A 24,884-nucleotide genomic window follows, 5' to 3' on the forward strand; every position below is an offset into this window, starting at 1 on the left:
TGAATGGAAAATATAGGAGTCGTTGGGGGGTTCCTTGAATTGGGCTCTGTCGTTATGTTTCACACCATGGTTCATTATAGCCTCAGTCTATAAGCAGTTGCTTTCTATCTATCAATGTTTTATGGATTATAATGAAAATCACACAGCCACTCACAAATCTTTCAGCATGGTAACTACCATGCTGTAGATGCTGTTCTTTCAGTAATTGTTTTCAGAGCAGCATATGCTGCATGTTGATTACCACAAGAATTAATTTGGATTTGCCCTTTTCTTTAAAAAAAAAAAAAGCACAAATCTGGTTACAGTGTGGCACTTACAATGGAAGTGAATAGGGCCAATGCGTAAATGTTAAAACCCTCACTATTTACATTTGGCAGACGCTTTTATCCAAAGCGACAGAGCCCTTATTACAGGGACATTCCCACCGGAGCAACCTGGTGTTAAGGACACAATGGTGGTGGCTGTGGTATACAGTTTAGTGCTTTAGCCCACTACGCCACCACCACTCCTACCATTTCAAAGTTATAGCAAAAGTAATAAAATCATTTACTAACCTTTTCTGTGTAAAGTTATAGGCAATTTTAAAATTTCGTTGCCATTAATCCCAAAAAAGAATGACAAATTCTCAAAAAAATACATGAGTTCTAACAGAAGAATTAAAGGTGCTGTAAGCCATATTTTTTTTATTGAAAAGTATGCAAAACAAAAATTCCACTCCCTTAAAGATATTAATTAAATAAGTGTCTTAGGATATCTCACCAATCTCTGTGACAGCTGTAGACTTTTTAAACAGTAAACTAAAATGTGTGGACCACAGACATTGGTACTTTTCACCTGTCAATCATATTGCTAGTTCTCATTTGAAGCAGATCGTTGAGGCTATGATTCATAATGTTTGTCAGTTGAAGGTGCTATTGAGCCACTGTTAAATTTGACAGCCACAGAAACAAACAATGCTGCTCTTTTGCTCAGTTTTGGTCTCAAAATTGTCTTTGGAGGGTGGGGTTTTTGGAATGAGAGGGCGTGGCTAATTCATAGACTCAATCAGGAGAATGTTTCAGAACGCTAAAATCTCTTACAGCACCTTTAATGTAAGCTTTTATCAAGCATTTGTGCCATGCAATCTGTTTAATGGCGTTACCATGTGAGACATTGGCTAATTTATTTTTGACAAGTAACTGGGATTTCTATCTTAAGGTAACAATCTCTGCCCTCGCAAATCTTGCAACATGACGACTATTTGGTGATGTTTTAATTAAGGACAAATCCTCTTGTACCCAAAGTAATCCAATTGAACTCAGTGGTTCAATACAAAGTTATTGTGTTATGTCACTACAGAGGCCATTAGAATACTGATACAGGGAACGTCTGACCCCTGAAGCCATTGCAAAGGCCAGTCAAGCATACTATAAATTTTTCATTAAAATGAAATTACTTTCAAAACTGGATTTATACACGGGTATATATTAAACAAATTGCTGGTCTCATATTTTGTAGGGTTTACCAGTCGCTCTGGACAGACATATTAGGATTTGATAATGGAAGTAAGCTTGCACTTACTGTACATAACTTTACAGATTATTTTTAATACTGTTTGATTTATGTGTTTTATTTCTGTTTAACACACCATTATGTTAAAGGGATAATACACCCAAAATGAAAGTTATAATTTACCCACCCCATGTTTAAAAACAAGACTACTTTCTTTGTCAGTGCAAAAAATTGTGTTGCTTGAATGTTGCAAATGCGACTTTAAACGAAGCAGCCATGGTCCTTCAGCTGCTTCACATTGAGGAGCTCAGAGAGTTACAGACTAAGATCAACGAGACCATTGTCACTGTTCAGGCTATCGTTGCTGACCCCAAAACAGACCACCATCTAGGGAAGGTGGGCAGATAAATACTCCTGCCCGGCCCTTACTGCAGAGGCGGTCTCCACACGACGGAGAGATGTTCGTCCTAAAAAATGTTTGTTTTTATTAACCACATCACAGATATTTTGTTCTAATTCAAGACTTTTTTTGTGTGAATGCCAATGGAAAAAGGACAAGGACTGTGTTTTTCTTTATATGTTTGCTTTAACCTTTAATTGAAAAAAATGCAAAGATTGGAATTTGAAGTATCGGAAAATAACATTTATTTGTTTGGCACTTATGAAATGACCCTTAAAAAAATGGGGCTTTATGCTTTCGTTGCATAATAAACCTTAATGCAACAAAGTTTTTATGGCCAGACTGTAAATTTGTCTTTCCCCTGGAGCAAGACGTTCTACCTTTTCTGTTTTTTACCTCCAACTGTGCATATATAAGAAAATAACCATTGCAGACAACAAAATATTAAAACTAGGTAATAAACCATCTGAAACATGATATGAGCAGCAGACATATTCAGGTTGTCAATCACATTTTATTGTTATAAATATCACATCTTACAAAAGTATAAAAAAATGATTAAAAATTAAAGTTTGTATAAGACCACTTTGGATAAGTTCAATGCGATTTCTTGAGACAAATAGTGCACAGAATTTTCAAAAACTGAATTTTAGTGTACTTAGAAAACATACAAATTACACAACTTAACTCTGGAGTTCTTTAGTTTTTTGTTTGTCTTTTTATTTATTTTTTAACAAAAAAAAAGTCAGTAGAAAGAAATGAGGTATAGAACAAATTTACAAAACTACTCTGAGAAAATATTCACGTTTTTATGTTTGTAAATTTGTGCTCTGGCATTGATGGTGATGTTTGTTGAGGCTTGCAGGTTCTCTGATGGGTTCTCTTTGCAATTTCCATAGCACAAGCACTATAAGAACCACCCGAAATAGCACCATGTAACATTGGCTCTGTCATTAGCACCTCCCTGTAACACAAAACAGGCATGCTAGGTCAGACATTCATCTGAAATCCTTTGTAGAACGCACCATTTGGGCTAACACAGTAACGTTTCATCTTCTACCAAGGAAAATTGCCTTTTGCTAGTGCGGATATACAAACATTTACTCTGATCTTGTTTGACTGTTTTCTGGTCTGTAAAGATCTGAAATGCTTTGAAGTACTGGTGCAACACTGATGTTTCCTCACCTCTGTCAAAACTACAGTGATTTGGAAGGCTGTGCTTTCTACTTTTCTCCAAAGTGTCAGTAGCTAACAGCTAGTTTCTGAAATGTTTTGCCCTCTGTTATTTTCTTAAAAATACAGGCTACAATTGCCTACAAGGTAGACCTGCTGAATAAGTGTGTCATGCACGAATGTAGTTGCACATTGACACACTTAAATCAGAATTTTTTTTTACATGATAAAGTTTCTTAAAGGGATAGTTCACCCAAAAATGAAAATTCTCTCATCATTGACTCACCCTCATGCCATACCAGATGTGTATGACTTACGTTATTCTGCAGAATACAAATTATGATTTTTAGAAGAATTTAAGCTCTGTTGGTCCATACAATGATATGGGGCTTTTCCACTGCACGGTACAACTCGACTCAACTAGACTCTGCTAGCTTTTTTGGGGTTTTCCACTGTGGATAGTGCCTGGTACCTGATACTTTTTTTAGTGGAACCTCGGTCAAGGTTCCAAGTGACTAAATTTGACGTCAAAATCCTGCAGATCACTGATTGGTCAGGGAGAATCGTCACTGGATTTCCAACACGCGACATCAACCCGCTAGTTTTAAAGTTAGCAACAGCAATAATAAGTATCATTTGTTCATGCGACTTTCGAATTGTGAAAAAAGAAATGGTTGTTCGCAAAACCCCACCGTGGTCAATAAACGAGGTGCAGACGGTCCACTCGTTAGCGATGAGCGAAACGAAAATGTCTCTCAGGAAGTGTCTCAGCTGTTGGCCGCACACGGCTACCACCGGACCTACCAACAGTGTAGGGAAAAGTTTAAAGTGACTACAGAAACATCAAGAAAAAGTGGAAGTGGTTTGACGCTATGTAAACCGGCGAGCAATGGGAGGGAGAGCGCCACAATGGAGGATGGTAGGATGGTAAGTAACTCTATACTCTACTTGAAAGCTTCACATTATTTAGCTGACCAGCTACTGGAAGCTTGTTTCTAAAACAACAAGGTAAATTGAACTGTTACACTTGTGTAAAATCACCATGTAACAACTGCTTTATGCAGCACAATGAGCTAGTAGCTAACAGCTAGCGGTTGTGTTACTGTTTTGGTCAGTTTGTGTCGTATTTAAGAAGATGTCACTGCCATAGAGGCGGTTTATCTATGACGATCAGCTTATAATCCCAGGGGGCACTAAACTGCAGTGGAAATGCAAGCTTAGAAAAGTAAAGTGAGTAGAGTTGAGGCGAGTCAAATGTGTGGAAAAGTGCCACAAGTGAATGGGTGCCAAAATTGTTATGCTCCAAAAGGCACATAAAAGCAGCAAAAAAGTAATCCATACGACTCCAGTGGTTAATTCCATGTCTTCAGAAGTGATATTATATGTGGGTGAGAAACAGATAAATATTTAAGTCCTTTTTGGATAGAAATTATTCTCCCTGACCAGTAGGGGGCGATATGCATGAAGAATGTGAATCACCAAAACATAAGAAGAATGTAAAAGTTAAAGTGGATTTTGACTGAGCAGGGAGGAGAATTTGAAGGACTTAAATACTGATCTGTTTCTCACCCACACCTATCATATTGCTTCTGAAGTCTTTGATTTAACCACTGGAGTCTTATGGATTACTTTTATGCTGACTTGTGTGATTTTTGGAACATCAAAATTTTGACACCCATTCCCTTGTATGGACCAAAAGAGCTGAGAAATTATTTAAAAAATCTTAATTTGAGTTCACTGGTATAAAGAAAGTCATACACATCTGGGATGGCACAAGGGTGAGTAAATGAGAGAATTTTCTATTCCTTTAAAGTATACTGATGCAAGAATTCATTTATAACAAATGCAGTGTGCTTCATTCAAATTTTTGGTGGGTTTAAAGGCAGAAATATGAATCGTAATTTTATAAAAGCACTTTAATGAATTCTTCTGTTAAAACTTGTGTATAATTTGAGTTGTAAAGTTGAAATCATTTTTGCGACGGACTGTTAAATTATTGGGGTTACAGGGTTCACAGCATAACGTCGTCATAGCAGCAAAGTTGTAAAATTGGATAAAACTGTACAAGGCAAATATCAGTAAGTGATTTTATTACACTAAAATAATGTTAACACGCATCTTGTGGCTATACTTTTGCAACAATTAGTATTGTAAAGTTTACGGATTGGCCCCATTCACTTCCATTGTAAGCACCTCACTGTAACCCAGATTTTTTATTCTTTTCTTTTTTTAAGAAAAGGAGGGACGAGTAAAACATTTTTTTGTTGTGATCAACATTATGTAAGAAATGCTGTCGATTGGGTTTAACTTCTATTGAACTGAATATTTTTAAAAATAATTTTAAAATATCAACCATATTAGCAAGACTAAAATAAGTATACACTTTATCACAAAAAATGTTAAGTACCTTATAAACAGTGTTGCGGAGCAACTGTAATGCCATACAAATGAGACCTCTGATCAGGCAAGTACTCATCTGTAAATTGACTATCTCGGCCAAGAGTAATGACCCCATCTCTGCAACATAACAAAAAGAAAGCATGACATTTAGTCAGGTAATTTGTAATCGATTGATAAGTGAAATAGGCTGAAATGAAAAAGGACTCCCATGCAAAAATGTTTTTTGTAGCAAACTTAAGTTTTACAAAGCTCATTTGCATGTTCAAATATGAATGCCAAAGGTTTGCCGGAACACTCATTTTGTGAAGGCTTGCAAACATGATAACACTTTTGAATCTCCAATTAAAAAAATGTATGAACAAAATGCAATTTAAAGGGATGTTGTTATTCTAATGGCCATTTCATATTGTATGTATGCTTAAGCTTATTTACCTCCTCCAGTCTGTGTAGTAGTAGTGACTGGCGTAGGAGACCATGCTAAAGGGGTAATTTAGGTTGCTGTGGACCACGCGCCTCCCTGTACCATTTGGCGATATACACTCCAGACGCTTTGTTCCTGCATATCACAAAACAGATTACCGATGTTTGGTTTACATGGCCAATTTGCTCCAAATGTCAGTTGCTTCTTCTGCTTTTTGGACTGAAGATCATACCTGCATCGGCCCAGCAGACCTGGCGCGTAGTGGAGTCGTAGGTCAAAGCATTGGGCAGTCCGATGCCATCCCTCACCAGAACTCTTCGGTTTTGCCCGTCCACAGAGGAGCTCTCAATTTTAGGGGCTTCTCGGTTCCAGTCAGTCCAGTAGAGGGTTCTGTGAGAAGATCAAGTTTTATGATTGAGGATAGTTTGCCAACAGTTAAACTTTCAAGGGCTGACATTCATATTTTCCAACTAAATCTAGGAACTTCGAGAACAGCCCTGCTCTATTTAGCATTGATTTAAACAAGATGTTTTGAAGAAAAACCTCAGATTGGTCTCTCAGGAGATGATAAATAAAAACTAGCATGCGTGGCCTTGAAGGTTGTGTATTGTTATGCAGAGCAAAGAAGTTTTATATACATAAATAATGTTACTGCTTGTCAATCCCCATGGACTTCCAAGCACAAATTTAAAATTTTAAGCCATTTGAGGAAAAATCTTTTTTCAAGATCAACAAAAATCGAGCAGTGGAGTAGCTAACGTGCTAATGTAGCTCTAATTGCAGATTTGCATGACTGCTTGTGTGATTAAACATTTGTTTCAAAAAATTCTAAGACTTCAACCCAGATGGCCATTTAATTGGAACCATCACCATTCATGTGCCTACACAAAAATTAACTAGCATGTAGAGTAAATTGCAACAAACACAAACATGCATTAGCAAATATTCTCATTTCCCATGAGGTTTGTATTATATCTCGTGTCCTCCACCCTAGCTGGGGCGTTCAGTTACTCCAAATGTTGCAGATGGTTGTGTTTGTGGAGTTCCCGGCCCACACGATGTCTGCCCTCCCTTGAGACCAGAGAGCCAGGCCAGACATTGAAGCTACACCAACATCTGGGCCAATTTGTAGCATTGCTCTTATTTTCTCTGCCTCCCATACATGTCAAACATCCATGTTCTCTCTCAATCTCTCCTTCAAGTCTCGTGCTGGTCTTTTGTTTTGCCTCTGACACATACACTTTTTGCAAAGCAGATAACAGATTCTTTGAGTGTCCTTGTAAAGGAAGCATTGGAACTTGGTGATAGAAGGTTGATTAAAGCAGCTAATTACAGAATTGATTAAGAAGAGATGCTGATTTTGAGCAATATTCACAACAGGCTCTTGTACTTTACCATATATTCTCCAGCTCTGATCATTTGAGCTTCATTCTTTAAATCAGATGTGTTATGTTATTTTGAGATATAAAGAAGCTGCAAACTTAAGGCCATGGTACACTTAATTTTCCACGTGCCATTACATCTTGCAGATGGTCCAGCGATCTAGCCTTTAAAAGTACTCTTTTGACCACGAATGCATATGGAATTGACAATTCGACAAATGCACACCAAGACTGCTTTGTGAAAACCGCGTGTCTAAAAAACCTCTGTGCATACTGTGCTGATAACAAATTTGCATCACATGCACTGTGCGTGAAACGTAGCGGCATGCAGAAATCTGAAGTTTAATTTGGCCTTTTAGGGGCCGTTCAGGCCGAACGCATTCTTGCATTCGAATAAAGGCACAACAGATAAAACAGAAACCAGGTGTCTTGATACATATTTTTAAAAGCTGAAGTTCTTTTTAACTTGACAAGAGACACTAAAAACTGTGTGAGATAGGGTGCAACAGTCAAAGACATCTGTCTAGCGCAAGTTTACATAGCAAAACACTTGAAAAACAGCGCAAACGGCAAAATCCGTTTGGTGTAACGACCCCTTAGTTTTGACTATTTTGTCATTTAACTGACACTTTTATCCAAAGTATACTTTGCTGCCTTTGAGTTGTGTCAGAATTATTATATTTACGACATGGGTGCACATGAACGCCCTCACAATGTCGTACTTATCGGTGGGATTTTCTTTCTGTTCTTATTTCCAAATAAAAAAACTATTATAATAATTGCACAAGCTAATAGGTATTGATGATTGATCACAAATTATTTATGTAAGTGTTTGTGCACATTTTGCGTACTGTTGACAGAAAAGTGATAAATATTAAAAATAATATTCACTAAACCTGTTTATTAGCTAACAAGCCTGTGTGACCAAACTACATTTTGTCGCATTAGCATTAGAAAATCTCCCTGAATATTTAAAAGATCTTCAGTATAAGAAGCACATACCCTGTAGGGGAATCCACAATGATGGCTCTGGGATTCACTAAGTCTGTTTCAAACAGAACACGTCTATTACTTCCATCAAGGTTAGATGTTTCTATTTTATCCGGTGTGCTGTCCACCCAAAACAGTCTTCTACGGGCAACATCCACAGCGAGGCCTTCGGGACTTGTCAGACCTGAAAAAATTCCACAAAATTGTGCTATTTTAATATGACTCAATGGCCAAAGTCTCCTTTTTTTATTTACTTATGTGTTTATTCTACAGAATGGCAGTTAATTGTTAAGTGATGACTGAACTTAAATATGTTTCGGTTCAATGCATCTTGTCTTTGACCATACAAAACTGACAGACTAAATGCTTTATCATGAGATAAACAGTACCTGTGTTGATGACAATCTCCGGTTCTGATTTTGGCTCCAGACCGGCCCGATTGATGGTCCTTCCTGCCAGATCTGTCCAGTAAACTTTCCTCTCTCTGCAGTCGTAATCAATACCAACCACTATAGAGCCCTGTAAGTGTGAACAGAACAGGATCAGTGAGCTTTTGTCAATGGTCCACTTATCACTGTCAGATAGTGGCTGTGAAGAGCTCAGTATTGAAGTTTTAAGAGTATGAAGAGTCTCACATGTAAAGCAAGCAGCACTGAAGATCTCTGCTTGTCCATCAGTGTGCCATTAAGAGGCAAAACTCCAATCTGCTGCCCCTGAGCATAGAGCAGAGATGTGCCTGTTGGGGGTGGAGTAACATCTGGGCGGGGCAGTGGGTGTGTGGTGGGTGGGGCCACAGTAGGTATACCTAACCAAGATGGCGACACAAATTGTTTTAGATAGGATGTACAGATCATTTAAGTAGCAAACATGAACATGATGAATATAATAGAATAGAACAGAACAGAATACATAGAATAGTTCGGGCGGGGCAAATCAAAGGGCTTGTCCTTTTTTTCAAATAGCAAATTGGCTTTAGTTACGTCACAACCATGAACCACAACTTTCTACTTACAGCTGGTTGAAAGTTGTATTAGGGGCAGGGACATGGCATTTGATTAAAAAAAAATCTGTAGTGTAAGATGTACCGGTACTCACAGGCTGGTTTCACAGTGTCGTGTGAGCGGGTTCCAGGTACTTCCCGCCCGTCTCGGTCCACACACCAGCAGTAGCTGCTGTCTCCATAGCACTGTACCGGGTTGAACTCACCGCCAGAGTCACACTGAGGTAGATAGTGCTGGGAGTCTGGCTGGCCTCCATAGTGCTGCAGCAGACTGGCTCTCCAACGCTCACACACCGTCTCAGAACGCTGGGTTGGTGGCACTGGGCATCAAAGGGGAAATCAAGTATATGTTACTGATGGTGTACAATATGTATAACCATATAAATAAATAATTGAGTGAGCAGTCAAAATGGCCAATGACTTATCCAGTATGCTCAACATAAAAACACTGAAAAAGTTAATTAAAAATAAATAAATAATAAAAATAAGGATAATAATTAAATCTAATTATTATTAATAATAACATATAATAATGATATATTATAATAATAAGAATAAGAATAATTATTATTAATAATAAGAATAATTATTAATAATGCAATGTAATATAATTAAATGTAATTCTAATAGTCGGGGGACTGGGTAGCTCAGCAAGTAAAGACGTTGGCTACCATCCCTGGAGTCGTGAGTTCGAATCCAAGGTGTGCTGAGTGACTCCAGCCAGGTCTCCTATGCAATCAAATTGAGATTCGTCCTCCACCACCAGATTGAAGCGAGTCACTACGCCATTACGAGGACTTAGGAGTGCATTGGGAATTGGGCATACCAGATTGGGGGAAAAAGGGGAGAGAGATTTTTTTTTTAATTATAATAAAATGTAATTATTACGTATTATTATTATTATTATTATCATCATCATCAATAATATTAATAATACAATAATGCTAATAATTAAATGTAATTATTATTAATCATAAAATTACATGATTATCATTATAATAATTGTAATAATAAATAGTAATTATTATTATTAATAAATTAATATTATTATTATTATTATATGATCTACTAAGTGGAGGGATCTTGTATCACACTTATGCAGCTTATATTATTATATTATATTAATTAATTTTTTACAAATAATTGTGCAATAAAATAAAATTGAGCAATAGTTTTTTTTTTTTTAGAATTGGGGTCATCTCTGTGAAACTAAGATGAATATAAAATGAACAGCCTGTTAATTCATTGTGCACAGTTCAACACTGGAGGATACATCAGTGTCAAAGCCTCAGACTTTCAAAATCTTTGGCAAAACCAGGGATTCTTCTCAGTCTCACAAGTCTGAAAGTGTAAAGCTCCACTTAGAGGAGTTTCAACCTGATAAGAAGCCCAGCTGCATCTGAAGAGGAGATCAAACTGACCTGCGTTTACAACTCAGTACCATGTCGTGTGAAATAAGCGGTGTGGAGGTTAGACAGAAACACAAATTACACCTACTCACATCCCATCTATGATTAAATCATTCTCTGTATACACTACCTGTCAAGAGTCTGAACACACACTGAATTTATGTTTCTCATGATCTTAAAAATCTTTTGATGTAAAATCTTGAGCTAAAACGCTGTAGACAAATATAAACTGAATTTAAAAACTAAAACTATCTAAAACCATCTTTCTTTTTAATAGATACGTTTTGCCAGAGAGGGAAGGAAAAGCAACCAACAGGTGTCATAGCATAAATGTGAAGTCCTTCAATACTGTTACTAAAATGTAAGATCATTTTGATTGGTTTAACACTTTTGGTCACAACATAACTTCCATTTGTGTTATTTCAGTATTAACGACTTCACTATTATTCTAAAACGTGGCAAGTAGTAATAATAAAGATTCATGATCTTTGTTTTCATGATATATAGCTGTGGACATACACACTGCACTGCAATGAACAACTAAAAATCTCTTCACGTGTTCTCTCCACCCATTTCGGAAGTTCAAAAGCAAACTTCCACCTTCGTCAGTTTCCTTTTTTGGAAGTTAGACAGAGAGACGGAAATAGGAGGCATTTCTAACTGCGATGAGAAGAGGACACAATCATCTGCAGTGTTGACATGGACCAAACTGCTCCGCTTTCCTTCTCTCTATAATTTCCTGGAACGCAGGCCAGACTGGACTCATTAGACTGATTACATACACATGATGAGAAACTACTTAGCAAATTAGAAAGGCCGTAATTGTGAAGCAGTATTACGACACTAACACCAGACGTTGGATTGTGACCATTGTAAGCGTTTTGGATGAGTTGAATTTGAATATATTGAATTATATAAAGTCACTTAGTGGCTATACTTGCTGGAAATAAGAATATTATTGTCTGTTTTGAAATATTGTGTCATATAAATTATGACTTTTCTATTTATCATCCGTCACAATATCCTTGTGTGATGCAACAAAGCGTCAAGCAATAAATCGCATCTTACCTGGCTCATCACAGTTTCTTGGTGGGGTTCCGGGCGGCATTCGTGTGCCAACTCTCTCCTGCCCCCTACTGTCCACACACCAGCAGTGGCCTGTGGAGCCATGACACTGCAGCGGCCTGTACTGACCCTCCTCATCACACTGAGGGATGAAGGCTCCTATCTGAGGAATGCCACCTGTACCACCCTGAAGACTGTCTCTGTGCTGCTCGCATTGGGTCTTGGGACGAACTGGATGCACAAAGAAATTTGAGCAGAATAGAATTTAATTCCTAAATCCTGCTATTATTAAATACTGGTAAATTGCAAAAATCTCTGTCATGTTATCTTTAGCTCCAGTCACTTCTTTAGCTCAATACACTAATATTTCCATTTGTAAATTATATATTTTATTGTTAACACAAAACCAAAGGATTTGTGAAAGTTGTAGTATTATATCACTCAGACATCCAATATATTTTTTGATGATGCTAATAAAGTTAATAAAGAAAAACAATGTTCAAAGCATAACTTGTAATATTAATGCAAAAGACACACTTGATAGACCAAAGGCTACAGAGAAGACAGATGTAGAATACAAGTGGTTTAGACAAAACTCTGCCTTGTAGAAAACCTTCTTCTTGTCAGAAAGGAATGCAGTAACAATAATGTGAATCATCACAGTTTGAAAGTTGAATGAGTGTATTTCAGTATGGGAAGAGATCCCATCCTCCTTAAGGCTCAAGGCTAGTTATCCCAGACTGCTATGGACATTCAGCGAAGTAGCATGAAAGACAGCTAAATATCAAGATCAAGATGACCAACAACATAAGGTGTCTTTACACAACCAAGTTAAGGCAGCTCTGTGTAAAGATGCAATGCTGCAGAAAAGCCAGACTAAATAATGATACTGTAGCTTTTACAGGCTTCACCTCAGCCTCTAGTATTTTTTGAGGCTTCACCTCAGCCTCTAGTATCAAAGGCAATTCTGATGCTGTTTTGGTTCTTTGTAAATTAAATAAAGCATCACAGCAGCTTAAAAGCCCCTGCACTCTCACGGTTCTTCAAGTTCTTCCCTCAGAGCCAAAAATAATTCGAAACAGCTGAGAAACTACATACTGTTTGCTAACATTCAGACAACATCACAGTGTGTTGGAAGCGTTTAAAGCTACATTTAAATATAAGGATGCTCAAGACTACATGAAAAACATCAACTAATTTGACATTAAAGTGAGCTATCAATGACGTCATGCCTCAATATATGAGTTTAATTCACACTATATCAGTAAAAAAGCTGTTTTCATTTCTCAATGATGATTTAAAGGGGACCTATTATGCAAAGTTCACATTTACATGGTGTTTGTACATAAATGTGTGTCGGCAGTGTGTTTACACAACCACCCTACAACGTTAAAAGTCCACCCACTCCTCTTTCTTATATTTCTATTAATCAAAATCAGTGTGTCAAAATGAACAGTTTTCATTTGTTCTACGTCGCTTTAGAGCAGGCCTCGCCCACAACTGGTTACGGACTCCACCCTCCTCCCGAGTGATCTACACACAGTCCACCATTTATTTCCGTGCTGGAGCGGATACAGTGAGAAGAATAATGTCTCAGCTTCGTAAGCATCTTAAGTGTTCTATTGTTGACTGTATAAGTGAACATAAGAGTCTTCATGTACTCCCGGCATCAGAACCACGGAAGACGCAGTGGACAGGCTGAACTGGTAATCTGGCATACCGGGCATTTTCCCGGTGGGCCGATGCACTTTGGGGCCGATCAGGGGCGGAATGGCCATTGGGAGAACCGAGCGGGCTGGTGTGTCGGCCACGAAATGAGCCGAATGGGCCACGATAAGCTAAAATTAGCTGTGTCGCGTTATGCAGAACGGAACACAAAACGACGCCACGATATGCAGAAAAGGACAGTGAACACTCCCCCACTCAACACTCTGCCGATTACATTCTGTTAATGTAATTTATGATGACACTGATACTACTGCAAAGATGGGTGAATAAAAGAGTGTTAAAGGGTAGAATACAGACAGAAGAATGATGATAGGCATATCTTATTTTAAACAGATGTGTGAATGGCTTTTGGATGCAGACAGCACATGAGTGAAGCAGCATATCAAACAACAGAGTGAATGTGCACTTATGAGTATTTGAGTCAATTTGATTTCTTTATGTTGACTAAAAAAAAAAATGCATGACATGTTCTTGGAAAATGTCTCCACAAATGATTGTACAGATGCACGTAAAAGTGCATCAGCTCGCTAATAACTGCACACCGGTGTGGTCATGTGGACTGATCTTAACTGAGTCAATGGGAATTAGTTGTTGGCCTCAAAGTAGGTGGAGCTCCAGGTCACACCTAACAATGAGGTGGACCAATGGCAGTAAGAAGGTATGTTTTAAATGATGTCACACCCCGTTGTAGGAATTGTGCAGGCTTTTAAACTTTGTTGTTGTCATGTTATATAAGTCACAATTTATCATTTTATATCTGAAAAATGTTATTGCATATTTGAAATAATTTCATACTTCTATAATCATAATGATATATTTAGAACATGAATCTCATAACAGTATTTATGCAATTGTAATTTGCAGTAAATGTTTATGGCACCTCTGTGCAGCTATAAAGAGTCTGTATAAATACACCTTTTCTTGGTATACTGTCTATGCCCCTTCAGATGCAGCTTCTGTGGCACCTTTGTAGTGTAAAAATAGCTATAATTTAAATAAATAAATAATACGGCCTCACAAACACTGAAAACATTGACTCTTTAACTGAAAGAGAGAATCTCACTTACTGAATCTATTGAAAATATCTATATACTCTAGACAAGGTTTCACAACAGAATTCTGGACATAAAATAATTAATTGAAACCCTTGACTATTATATCTAGCCGTCTTGAAAAAGTCAGCGAATTATGCCAAACAAAATCCACACCATGGCCTGCAATCTGACAGCACCCAAAAAAATTCCCAGGAGCCCTTTACCTGGCTCATCACAGTTTCTTGGTGGGGTTCCAGGTGGCGTGCGGGTGCCGTCTCTCTCCTGCCCCCTACTGTCCACACACCAGCAGTGACCTGTGGAGCCATGACACTGCAGCGGTCTGTACTGACCCTCATCATCACACTGAGGGATGAAGGCTCCTATCAGAGGAACACCACCTGTTCCACCCTGAAGACTGTCTCTGTGCTGCTCGCATTGGGTCTTGGGACGACCTCCTACGTACAGATGTAAAACGAATAGTTGAGTTCGTTGCTGTATTATAATAAAATGCATTAAACTAACTGACATAGAACCCCTCAAGTGATTAATCAACAACGTTCTACATGTTAACGGTCAATCATTTTGCTGTTTACTGCTTTAAACACCATTTGCATCAGGAGCTAGACAGTTTCCTAGGTTTTAAAACATTCAGACAGCCAAAAGATAATTGTTTGCTTCCATGTAAACATTTCCTGGAAAATTATAGGATAATGTAGGTCATTGTGAGAAAATTAAACATGTAAATATCTAAGATGCCCCTACCATTCGGATAACACTGGAAACCATCTCCATGGAATCCTGGTTGGCACTGACACTGGAATGATCCTGGAGTGTTTGAGCACATAGCCTGGGTGTGGCATCGCTGGTCACGACACTCGTCCACATCTGCATTGACCAAAAACACAACATTCCCTCCATAATTCAACAAATACAATATCTCCAAAGCACACTTTTATTCCATTACTCAAACACCAAACATTAACCACATTTCTCAGAATGTTAGTCTGACTCCTGGTGGCTCTAGTCCAAAGGCTACTAACTCCCACCATCCTGTTGAAGATGAGAGAGGGTTGAACAGGAAGAGTTAACTGTCCTCTGACCCCCTTGTGTTCTTCAGCTGTGAGTCTCCTACGCACATTCCCGAGTGTGGACATTGGGTCATTGTTTCAAAATACCCCACCTCCCCACCTCTTTTCCAGCATCTCTAGTTACCCATGGCTCTCTCTGCACGGCAAACCCTTTACCCACAGAATCCAGCTGAGAGAATGAGCCTGTGTTTGTGCCAACATTTAGCCTCTGTAACAATCATATCCCACTGACTACACAAAACAGTAACACATTTTAAACAAGATTGAGAAACACATTAAATGCTGACAAGGGCCCAATTGCAACAAACCCCTTAAAAGATAAGAAACCCGTTAGTAATAATGTCCTGACAATTATTAGCAAGTGTTTTCATAAATTGGATTGTTGGGGATTGTTGGAAATGGGCCAAGGTTATCAGAAACTCAATTTGGAATGGATTAATCACATGCTGCTTATCTAGAAAATACTGCTTATATGCAAAACACAGCCTGAACAACTGAAACAGTTTGCATTATGCAAAGATAACTGTATGCTACACTGTTGTCAAATGACCTTATTACATTTGTCAAATAACTTCAACAAGCTTTTAATTTAACTTTGTGAGTGGTGTCCAGTTTTCACCTTGGAAATAAAAGAGTAATGGTAAATGGTCTGGACTTATATAGCGCATTTTTAACATTAGCAGTTTTCAAAGCGCTTTAAAATGTGACTCATTCTCTCTCTCACACACACACACACACACACACACACACACACACACACACACACATGTTGTGTTTCCATGTTTTATGGGGACTTTCCATAGACATAATGGTTTTTATACTGTACAAACTTTATATTCTATCCCCTAAACCTAACCCTACCCCTAAACCTAACCCTCACAGAAAACATTCAGCATTTTTACCTTTTCAAAAAACATAATTTAGTATGATTTATAAGCTGTTTTCCTCATGGGGACCGACAAAATGTCCCCACAAGGTCAAAAATTTCGGGTTTTACTATCCTTATGGGGACATTTGGTCCCCACAAAGTGATAAATACACGCTCACACACACACACACACACACACACACAGTTGTGTTTCCATGTTTTATGGGGACTTTCCATAGACATAATGGTTTTTATACTGTACAAACTTTATATTCTATCCCCTAAACCTAACCCTACCCCTAAACCTAACCCTCACAGAAAACATTCTGCATTTTTACATTTTCAAAAAACATAATTTAGTATGATTTATAAGCTGTTTTCCTCATGGGGACCGACAAAATGTCCCCACAAGGTCAAACATTTCGGGTTTTACTATCCTTATGGGGACATTTGGTCCCCACAAAGTGATAAATACACGCACACACACACACACACACACACACACACACACACACACACACACACACACACACACACACACACACACAAGTAGCCTGGACTTGTTTTTTTAAGACCTCAACACAAATGAGTTTTGGTTTTAGACTTGTGACAACTCATGCTGCAGTTTAATCTTCGTATATTAAAAGATTCAAAATTCTATGAAATTCTTGCCATTCTTTCATTTAAAGATGCCTAGTATTTGCAAAACTTCAAGCATACATTGATCTCATATGATGTTTTTCCAGTATTGTAAATTCTTTATAACTGTGTTCAGCCATGAGGACTCTCAGAAAGATTTGGCATTTTAATGTGGGTATGACACATTTAGATGAAATTGGTCTTGGTGGTCTAGATCTGCTATGCTGCTTCATTTACATTTATGCATTTGGCAGATGCTTTTATCCAAAGCGAATTACAGAGCACTTATTACAGGGACAATCCCCCTGGAGCAACCTGGAGTTAAGTGCCTTGCTCAAGGACACAATGGTGGTGGCTGTGGGGCTCGAACCAGCATCCTTCTGATTACCAGCATCTGATTACCAGATTACCAGTTATGGTGCTTAGACCACTACACCACCACCATACAAACAATCCCCATGTAGCAGATTTGAACACGTGGATCTGGATTTCAGAGCAATTTCAATGTTAGCAAAGAGAGGGACACAAGTGGATTGGCTACCTGATTACATGTCAAAAGGACATCAGCTTACACTATGCAGGCCGATTGGCTAAACATGTCACATGTGAGCAAGCCAACTGGCTAACAGATAACAAGGTCAAAGAACCAAAGAAATTCAAAGAAATCAGCTTGCACCACATAGAGTTTCATTGCTAAACTTTGGTCATTTGGGAGAGTCAGATTTAGACATGAGGATGTTTCTTACCCTGACATGTGCGTCCATCATATCCAAACTCAAATCCGCCATGACACTGACAGCGATGGCTTCCGAGCAAGTTCACACACTGAGAGTGAGCACCACAGGAGCTCAGACCTTCTGCACACTCATCCACATCTATAATAAGAAAGAATAAGTACTCAATGACAATCAGTACTGCTCCACTTTTCAAGAAATAATACATAATTGTTTAATGCAAATGGGGGCTAGATATGAGCTTCGGAAAACGGGAAGATTATCAGTGAATAACACAAAGCTAAACAGCAAGTAAATGGCTTCAGAAAACTTGGAATCAGCACACAAGTCCCATGGACTACTTTGTGCTTTATTGGTGTTTTTTGTCTTTTCTGGAGTGTGTGTGGTTGGCTCCACTCAACTGTAAGTGCTATATTTACCAAGATAATTGTTCCCTGTGCTTAAATGGTGCTTGTTTAACAAAACCTGAGCTGATCGTTTTTGCGGTTGTTGTTCTTACATCATATATTCGGATCACGAGACAATGCCCACGTACCCGGATGAAGTATGTCCGAAATCTATTCATACAAACCTAAAATGACATACTGTTTTGCCGGCAGATATGTGCGTCCTTCATCAAATACAGCACATACTGTGACAGTACGCAGTTTCGGACGCAGCAAGAATTATAATTTTTTGGTGAACTGTTCTTTTAACCAACCAGGCAGCAGGATTCTTCCAACACCACCATTTGTTTTAGGATGTTGTGTATATATATGAAAAGTTTTAAGAGGTATCTTGGAATGCATAAAGCATGTCAGGCAGGTGCAGGATAGATAAACCATGCCCTGAGATCCCAGCATTTGTGATGACAGAGAGAGTCAGCAAGGGATCTCGTCCCTGTCGGAGTGCGTGGGAACAGGCCTGAGGCTCTAGGTGGGTAAAGGGCTGGACAGCAGGAGACCTGGTTTTGATCACTGCTAATTACAGGGAGGGTAAAGAACCCACCGTCCCCCCTCTCTTTTTCTCTCTTGATTTTTCTCTGCTCTCTTTCCTTGACCTCTTTATTATCTACTCTGTAGAGTGAGAAGTTCAGACAGGTTTTTAAATGATCCTCTAATAGGTACATGCTGCCTAAATCCACAAATATGCACACAAACACACATGCATATAATGAAGTGCAGGCAGTGCCCTTCAGAATAGTACTTGGAAATCTGATTTGACGGATGATGACATTTGTGGCACCCATACTGTGCACAGAATGATCAGCAATGCAGACAACCGAAGAATAATTTGGCCTTTACAGTCAAATTATTTATATGCTTTACCTTTAAAAAAATTGCCTTAAAAGTACCTCTAAGTAATCTAAAGTACTCTTTTTCAAAATTGGATATCGCTACTATCAGAAGTTAGATATCACCTCCAGATCCTGGTAACTAAGAGTGCAATGATAAAAGGGAGAGAGATCTGGTTGCTCAGAAAAAATACACATCTGTGTGGGGACATCAGCACCTTTCTGGATGGTAGGTGCAACTTCATTCATGTTCAAACAAGGAAATATAAAGTGGCCTAAACCTCCCTTCTAGCAACAGATGAGGATGTGGCCTCTGTTCGTGTGGCTCAAACAGAAATGCCACAGCAATGTGTAAGACGCACCACAACCCTTCACATCACCCACATTCCATCTGAAGTCTGTTTAGTCTTTCTGCTGTATGCCTTGGTAACTGTGGGAGGAAGAAGATGACAAAAAACAGTCTGGGTAAAGGAGGCCCTGGCTAGGTCCATTCAGCAAACACAAAACCCCATTCCACCAAAATAGCGCTGGTGCTTGTACCGGTACTGATGTTCGCCATAAGGAAACGGAGAACTTGGTCATGTTTCCATTGATCTGAGACACGAACGATTAAGTAACTGATTGTTACAACATAACCTTCCCAAAAACAATCATACTAGTACATCTTGGGTTCACGAGTTTTTAATAAAAATATATAACTATACATAAAAGAACATAGGTAGCAATTTGTAATGTTTCTTCAAAAATGGCAAAATTTTGTTGCATATAATAAAATAGCCTTTCCAGTAATCTTGTGTTAGCAGCGTCAGCTACAACTAATAAAAAGTGATAGTGTAGCAACTTTTATAAGGTATACGCTAGGCTAGCAGAATAATATTTAGCAGTATAGTAAGCTATCAGGCAAATCAGCTAGTGGTCCAATAAGCTAGTAGACTATTAATTAGCGGTATGCTAAACTAGCAGGCTAATCAGCTTCCATCCTGCCAAGCGTAATTTTTCCGTCCATACCACATCTTCATCTTCATCGTATTAAGTCCATGTTATGAATTCTAGGCTAGGATTGCATGTTATAAATATTGTTTGCAAGGCTTTATTAAAGAATGAATAATGATTTAATGTGAACTAAAAAGAATTACATTTTTTAAATAAACATTTTATTATGTTGGCAGAGCCACAAATGGTCAGGGTGGTATGTGATTCGACCCCAAAGTTGTTAACTGGCTGCCTCGTGCCGCAACCCCCGTAAGATGCCACCCTGGGCGACTGCCCATGTCACCCATGCCTAAATCCGTGGTTGTGTGTGTGTTTAATTATTCATCCGAGTGGTGGTGGCATAGTGGGCTAAAACACAAAACTGGTAAGCAGAAGGTTGCTGGTTAGGATGTCACAGCCACCACCATTGTGTCCTTGAGCAAGACACTTAACTCCAGGTTGCTCCGAGGTGATTGTCCTTGTAATAACTGCACTGTAAGTTGCTTTGGATAAAAGCATCTGCCAAATGCATAAATGTAAATGTCAAGTTAATTCAGACAAAGTGTTATAGATTCCAGGCTAGGACTGCATTTCAAGAAGTCATATTGTTTGGCTTTATTAAATAAAGGCTTTATTAAATAATGAAGAACATGTTAAAGAATAGAAAAAAAATAAATAATTTATTATGTTTTTATTGAGTTTTTTTTCCCATACATAATAGTAAGTTTCTCTGTGTTAAGCCCCTCTTATCTGTTTTTTTATTTAATTTTTTTATAGATTTAAAATATTTGGGAGTATTTGGAGACTGGTTCACACCAGCAAGTGCACAGGAGAAAACATGTTATTATGCACCCTTTTAAAAGTTTTTTGTTTATTTGTTTTTATAATTTGTAAATTGTATGTAATGTTTCATTTTGTATACCAACTTGTGTAACCCTGGCATTTTTGTATTTTGTCTACTTATTAAAAAATCCCACTTGGGCATAGTGTTGTGTGGCCAGTCAGCTCTGTGATTAAGATGACAAATATAAATGTTCCGAAGGGTTTAGTCATGACTATGGTGTGTGCTTTTACTGGTTTGGGTGTGGGGTGGGGGTGGGGGGAAATCACGCACCTGGCCAGCTAGTAGGCTAACTGAAGGTCTAAGTGAAGCTCTGAATCTAAGATACAGTAGTAGGCTAACGGTTATATTGTGAGGAAACTAAACAAAACAGACAACAAACATAATTGATAACATGCCATTTCAAATGGCAATATTTGTCATATTTACATACAGTAATAAAGACAACATTATAAACAGATTTTGCAGGTTTTCTAATCATTGCAACTCGGAAACTCGGGTATAATCTAGAATTCCGAGTTTCCCACTCGTTAATATGACTTCACTGGGTCATTCATGGGCTCGGAACTCGTAATTACAATATAGCCGACTCCACTTGAAAGGCACATTATATTTACTTTTTGGTCCATGGAGGATAGGATTCTGCATACACCTATCCACCTTTTACACAGGCAGCAAATTACCCATTATGCTTAGTGCATTCTTCCAATACGGATGCTACAGACTTATGCTTCACAACTTATTCCCATTACCAAGCACTATAATATCACTAACAACAGTCAAAAATGGAATAACAGTATGTGTTCAGGGGTACATTCCTGAGGCCCCAAGCAATCAAGCAACCAACCCGGGGCCCCATTTTGAAAATGTTTGCTTAAAAATGACATAAAATGTATTTTAAATCATAATTATAAATTAATCCGATCAGCCACTGAGCCACGTACATTCAAAATGTTTAATGAAATAAAAATCTAATTAAAGATAATTAATGCATGTTTTCCAGTTTTTCAAAAATACAGTGATAAAAAGCAATATTTACCTACATATATTTTATTTTTATTTTTTTTGTGAATAGGGTGTGCAAAACTACTTCAGCCAGTACAGTATCTACTAATATTATAACCCAACAATTATTTATAGTTGCCCAGTTTGTCATTATATTATGATACAGTATTATTATTATTACTTGAGGATTTGTTGCATAAAATAGTAATATATTTCTGTCTTATTTACTTTCACCTGGAGCTTATATTCTAACACTGCAGTGTATTGTTCACCATGTTGCAAAAGGCTGTATTTTATACAAACATTGTAGGCAACATTCATAACAGTAACAGTAAACATACAAGGCACACTAGAGCAGAAGGTATAAAACATTGCTGTTTATCCAGCACTGAAACTTTGCTTAATGCAGAACAATCTGGAATAATGTTAAACATTGCAACAGTCACATCTTTGCAACCTGAACTTGTTCAGAACATGAAATCTTTGTGACACCTGCACTAAAAACAATTTAGATGCAGCGCAACAACTGAAACAGAACGCAGGTGTCTCGTCATGAATTTTTAAAACCTGAATTATTTTTAATTTGACACAATGTCTAAAAATGTGCCAGTCCTATGTGAGGCAACGATGAAACAGCAAGACTGGTGTAGAGTCAAGAAAATTCATCCTGAGCGTGTTTACAAAGGAAAACAATGGAAAACAGAGTAGATGCACGAAAAAACACTTTCTGTGTCAACGGCCCCTAACTTCTCCATTCGCGCATCGTGGGTGAAACAAGTTCGGAGGGTCTGTATATTTTTTCATAAGTTACAAACCCTAACCCAAAGTCCTATTTGACAAAACTGACGCAAACCCGGAGGCTTTATGAACCATTCTGAGACCACAGACAACAGCGTATTCGCGTGTGTACTCAGAATATCATATCTCCCCTCAAGTGTATTTTTGCTGCGCTTTCCTACACGGGGCGGGGACATCCGGGGCCCCACGCAATTGTGTGGTTTGCGTGGTGGTTAAAACCACTACTGTCTGTGTTTACTTAACTTAAATCACTTACTCACTAATGTCTGCGTATGGACATTAGGTTTCGATGGCAATCCTGAACAGATGAGAACACACATTTGCATGGTAAAGTTACTGGACTCTTGCGTTCGCTGCACGCGCCCTGTATGTGTGTGTGTGAAAGAGAGAGAGACACAGACATACAGCACACAGAGAGAGAGAGAGAGAGAGAGAGAGAGAGAGAGAATCCACGAATATGATGCATTCGATTTCATTGCGTTTCTTGTTGTGCACTTCAGTATGAAAACAGTCAAATCCCGGACATTTAGGCAATCTAGAAATCCGACCGGATGCTTTATTAAGGTTTGAAAAAGAGGACATGTCTGTGAAAAGAGGGTGTATGATCATCATAGGTTCCATTTAAAATTCTTCCGATTTATGGCATTATTTCTGCATTAACAAGTGCCGCCTTCTCACACACTCTGCCGACAACAACTCTCTCCCTCATTCAAATAAACTCACAGTGCGACATGAGTTATGAATGAACCTTGTAAAGATGATTAATAGAAACAACAACAAGGAGCTTGGTTTAAATGTTTTTCATCTTTGTTATCTTACAAAATGAAGGACATCATTTGGAATTATCTGTCAGTGTTTTAAAAATAGGCAAGAGAATTAGTTTTTTGCAACCTCTGCTTATTACACGTGAGTGGTGTCGGTGTAGTGGGCTAAAGCACATGACTGGTAATCAGAAGGTCGTTGGTTCGATCCCCACAGCCACCACCATTGTGTCCTTGAGCAAGGCACTTAAATCCAGGTTGCTCCAGGGGATTGTCCCTGTAATATTTGCACTGTAAGTCGCTTTGGATAAAAGCGTCTGCTAAATGCGTAAATGTAAATGTACATCTGGTTTGACTTGAAATGTTTCAGCATTGGCAGCTTTTGTGGGGGCTTATTGTTGTGACATTAATTTTACAGCAGTTTTTAAGCCACCTGTAGTTGTTATAACACGCTATAACAGCGACTATTCATCCAGAGCATCCGCTGCTTGCAATCACCAGTAACATCAGTCTAGCTGATAACAACAACTAAGCGGAAGTGTGAAGCATCCGAGAGGAAGTCTCTCGCCATAATGGCGCCGCTCATGGAGAAGTCAGGAAAAAGGTGGATACCAGTGGAAAAAGGGCTTGAGTGTTCCTCTACTTGTGTCTCAACTCAACTCAACTCAACTCAATTTTATTTATAGAGCACTTTCAAAAACCACACTGGGTACCAAAGTGCTGTACATGGAGTTACAAAAAATAAATAAAATCACACACATACAGCTTAAGAATGCAACAAGCATTTGAAACCAATAAAAACAGGATATGATAAAATTGACCTAGTACAATTTATAATGCAATTAATTAAAAGCTAGCGAAAATAAATACGTTTTTAAGGCTCCCTGGAAAGAGAATAGAGACGGAGATGATTTTATGACCAATGGAAGCTCATTCCAAAGTCTAGGGGCTGCCACCACAAAAGCTCTATCACCTTGAGTTTTTAGGCAAGATCGAGGAACTGATAGACACAGCTGATCACCAGAGCGGAGAGACCTTGAAGGTTGATGCAAACTTATTAAAGCAGAGATGTACTCAGGTGCAAGACCATGAAGAGCCTTAAAAACATACAGCAACACTTTGTACTTGATTCTGTATTGGATCGGTAACTAATGTAGTGAAATCAATACAGGGGAAATATGCTCTCGTTTCCTTGTTCCAGTTAAAAGCCTAGCAGCTGAATTCTGGACCAGTCTGACTGATTGGATAGGACATATCTAGTTAATGTACGTTGTACTACAGTGGTGATAACCCCACTTCAGAACGAATCGCAGGGTTGATGTTACACAGATTCAAGACTCAAATGAATTTAAACAAAACACAAACTGTTGGGTTATTCCCAGAAAAAGGTTACTCCCAAAGAACTCTAGACC

The 24,884-nt window shown here is 38.4% G+C and overlaps 1 protein-coding gene across 1 annotated transcript in view; it reads right to left on the reverse strand.

The window, feature by feature from the left end:
* Window positions 1–2,391: 2,391 nt before the first annotated feature.
* LOC127662569 (nidogen-2-like) overlaps window positions 2,392–24,884 on the reverse strand; it is a 50,126-nt gene continuing 27,633 nt past the window's right edge. The window contains exons 11-22 of the mRNA XM_052153813.1: window positions 17,835–17,963; window positions 15,256–15,378; window positions 14,718–14,948; window positions 11,735–11,962; window positions 9,353–9,577; window positions 8,893–9,062; window positions 8,647–8,776; window positions 8,270–8,441; window positions 6,118–6,275; window positions 5,897–6,020; window positions 5,472–5,581; window positions 2,392–2,855 (exon numbers count right to left, since the gene is read on the reverse strand). Coding sequence (XP_052009773.1) covers window positions 5,473–5,581; window positions 5,897–6,020; window positions 6,118–6,275; window positions 8,270–8,441; window positions 8,647–8,776; window positions 8,893–9,062; window positions 9,353–9,577; window positions 11,735–11,962; window positions 14,718–14,948; window positions 15,256–15,378; window positions 17,835–17,963 — 1,799 coding nt within the window. The 3' untranslated portion in view covers window positions 2,392–2,855; window position 5,472. The remainder of the gene's footprint in view (window positions 2,856–5,471; window positions 5,582–5,896; window positions 6,021–6,117; window positions 6,276–8,269; window positions 8,442–8,646; window positions 8,777–8,892; window positions 9,063–9,352; window positions 9,578–11,734; window positions 11,963–14,717; window positions 14,949–15,255; window positions 15,379–17,834; window positions 17,964–24,884) is intronic.

This window comes from Xyrauchen texanus, chromosome 22 (assembly GCF_025860055.1).
Source record: "Xyrauchen texanus isolate HMW12.3.18 chromosome 22, RBS_HiC_50CHRs, whole genome shotgun sequence".
NCBI classification, from domain to species: Eukaryota; Metazoa; Chordata; class Actinopteri; order Cypriniformes; family Catostomidae; genus Xyrauchen; species Xyrauchen texanus.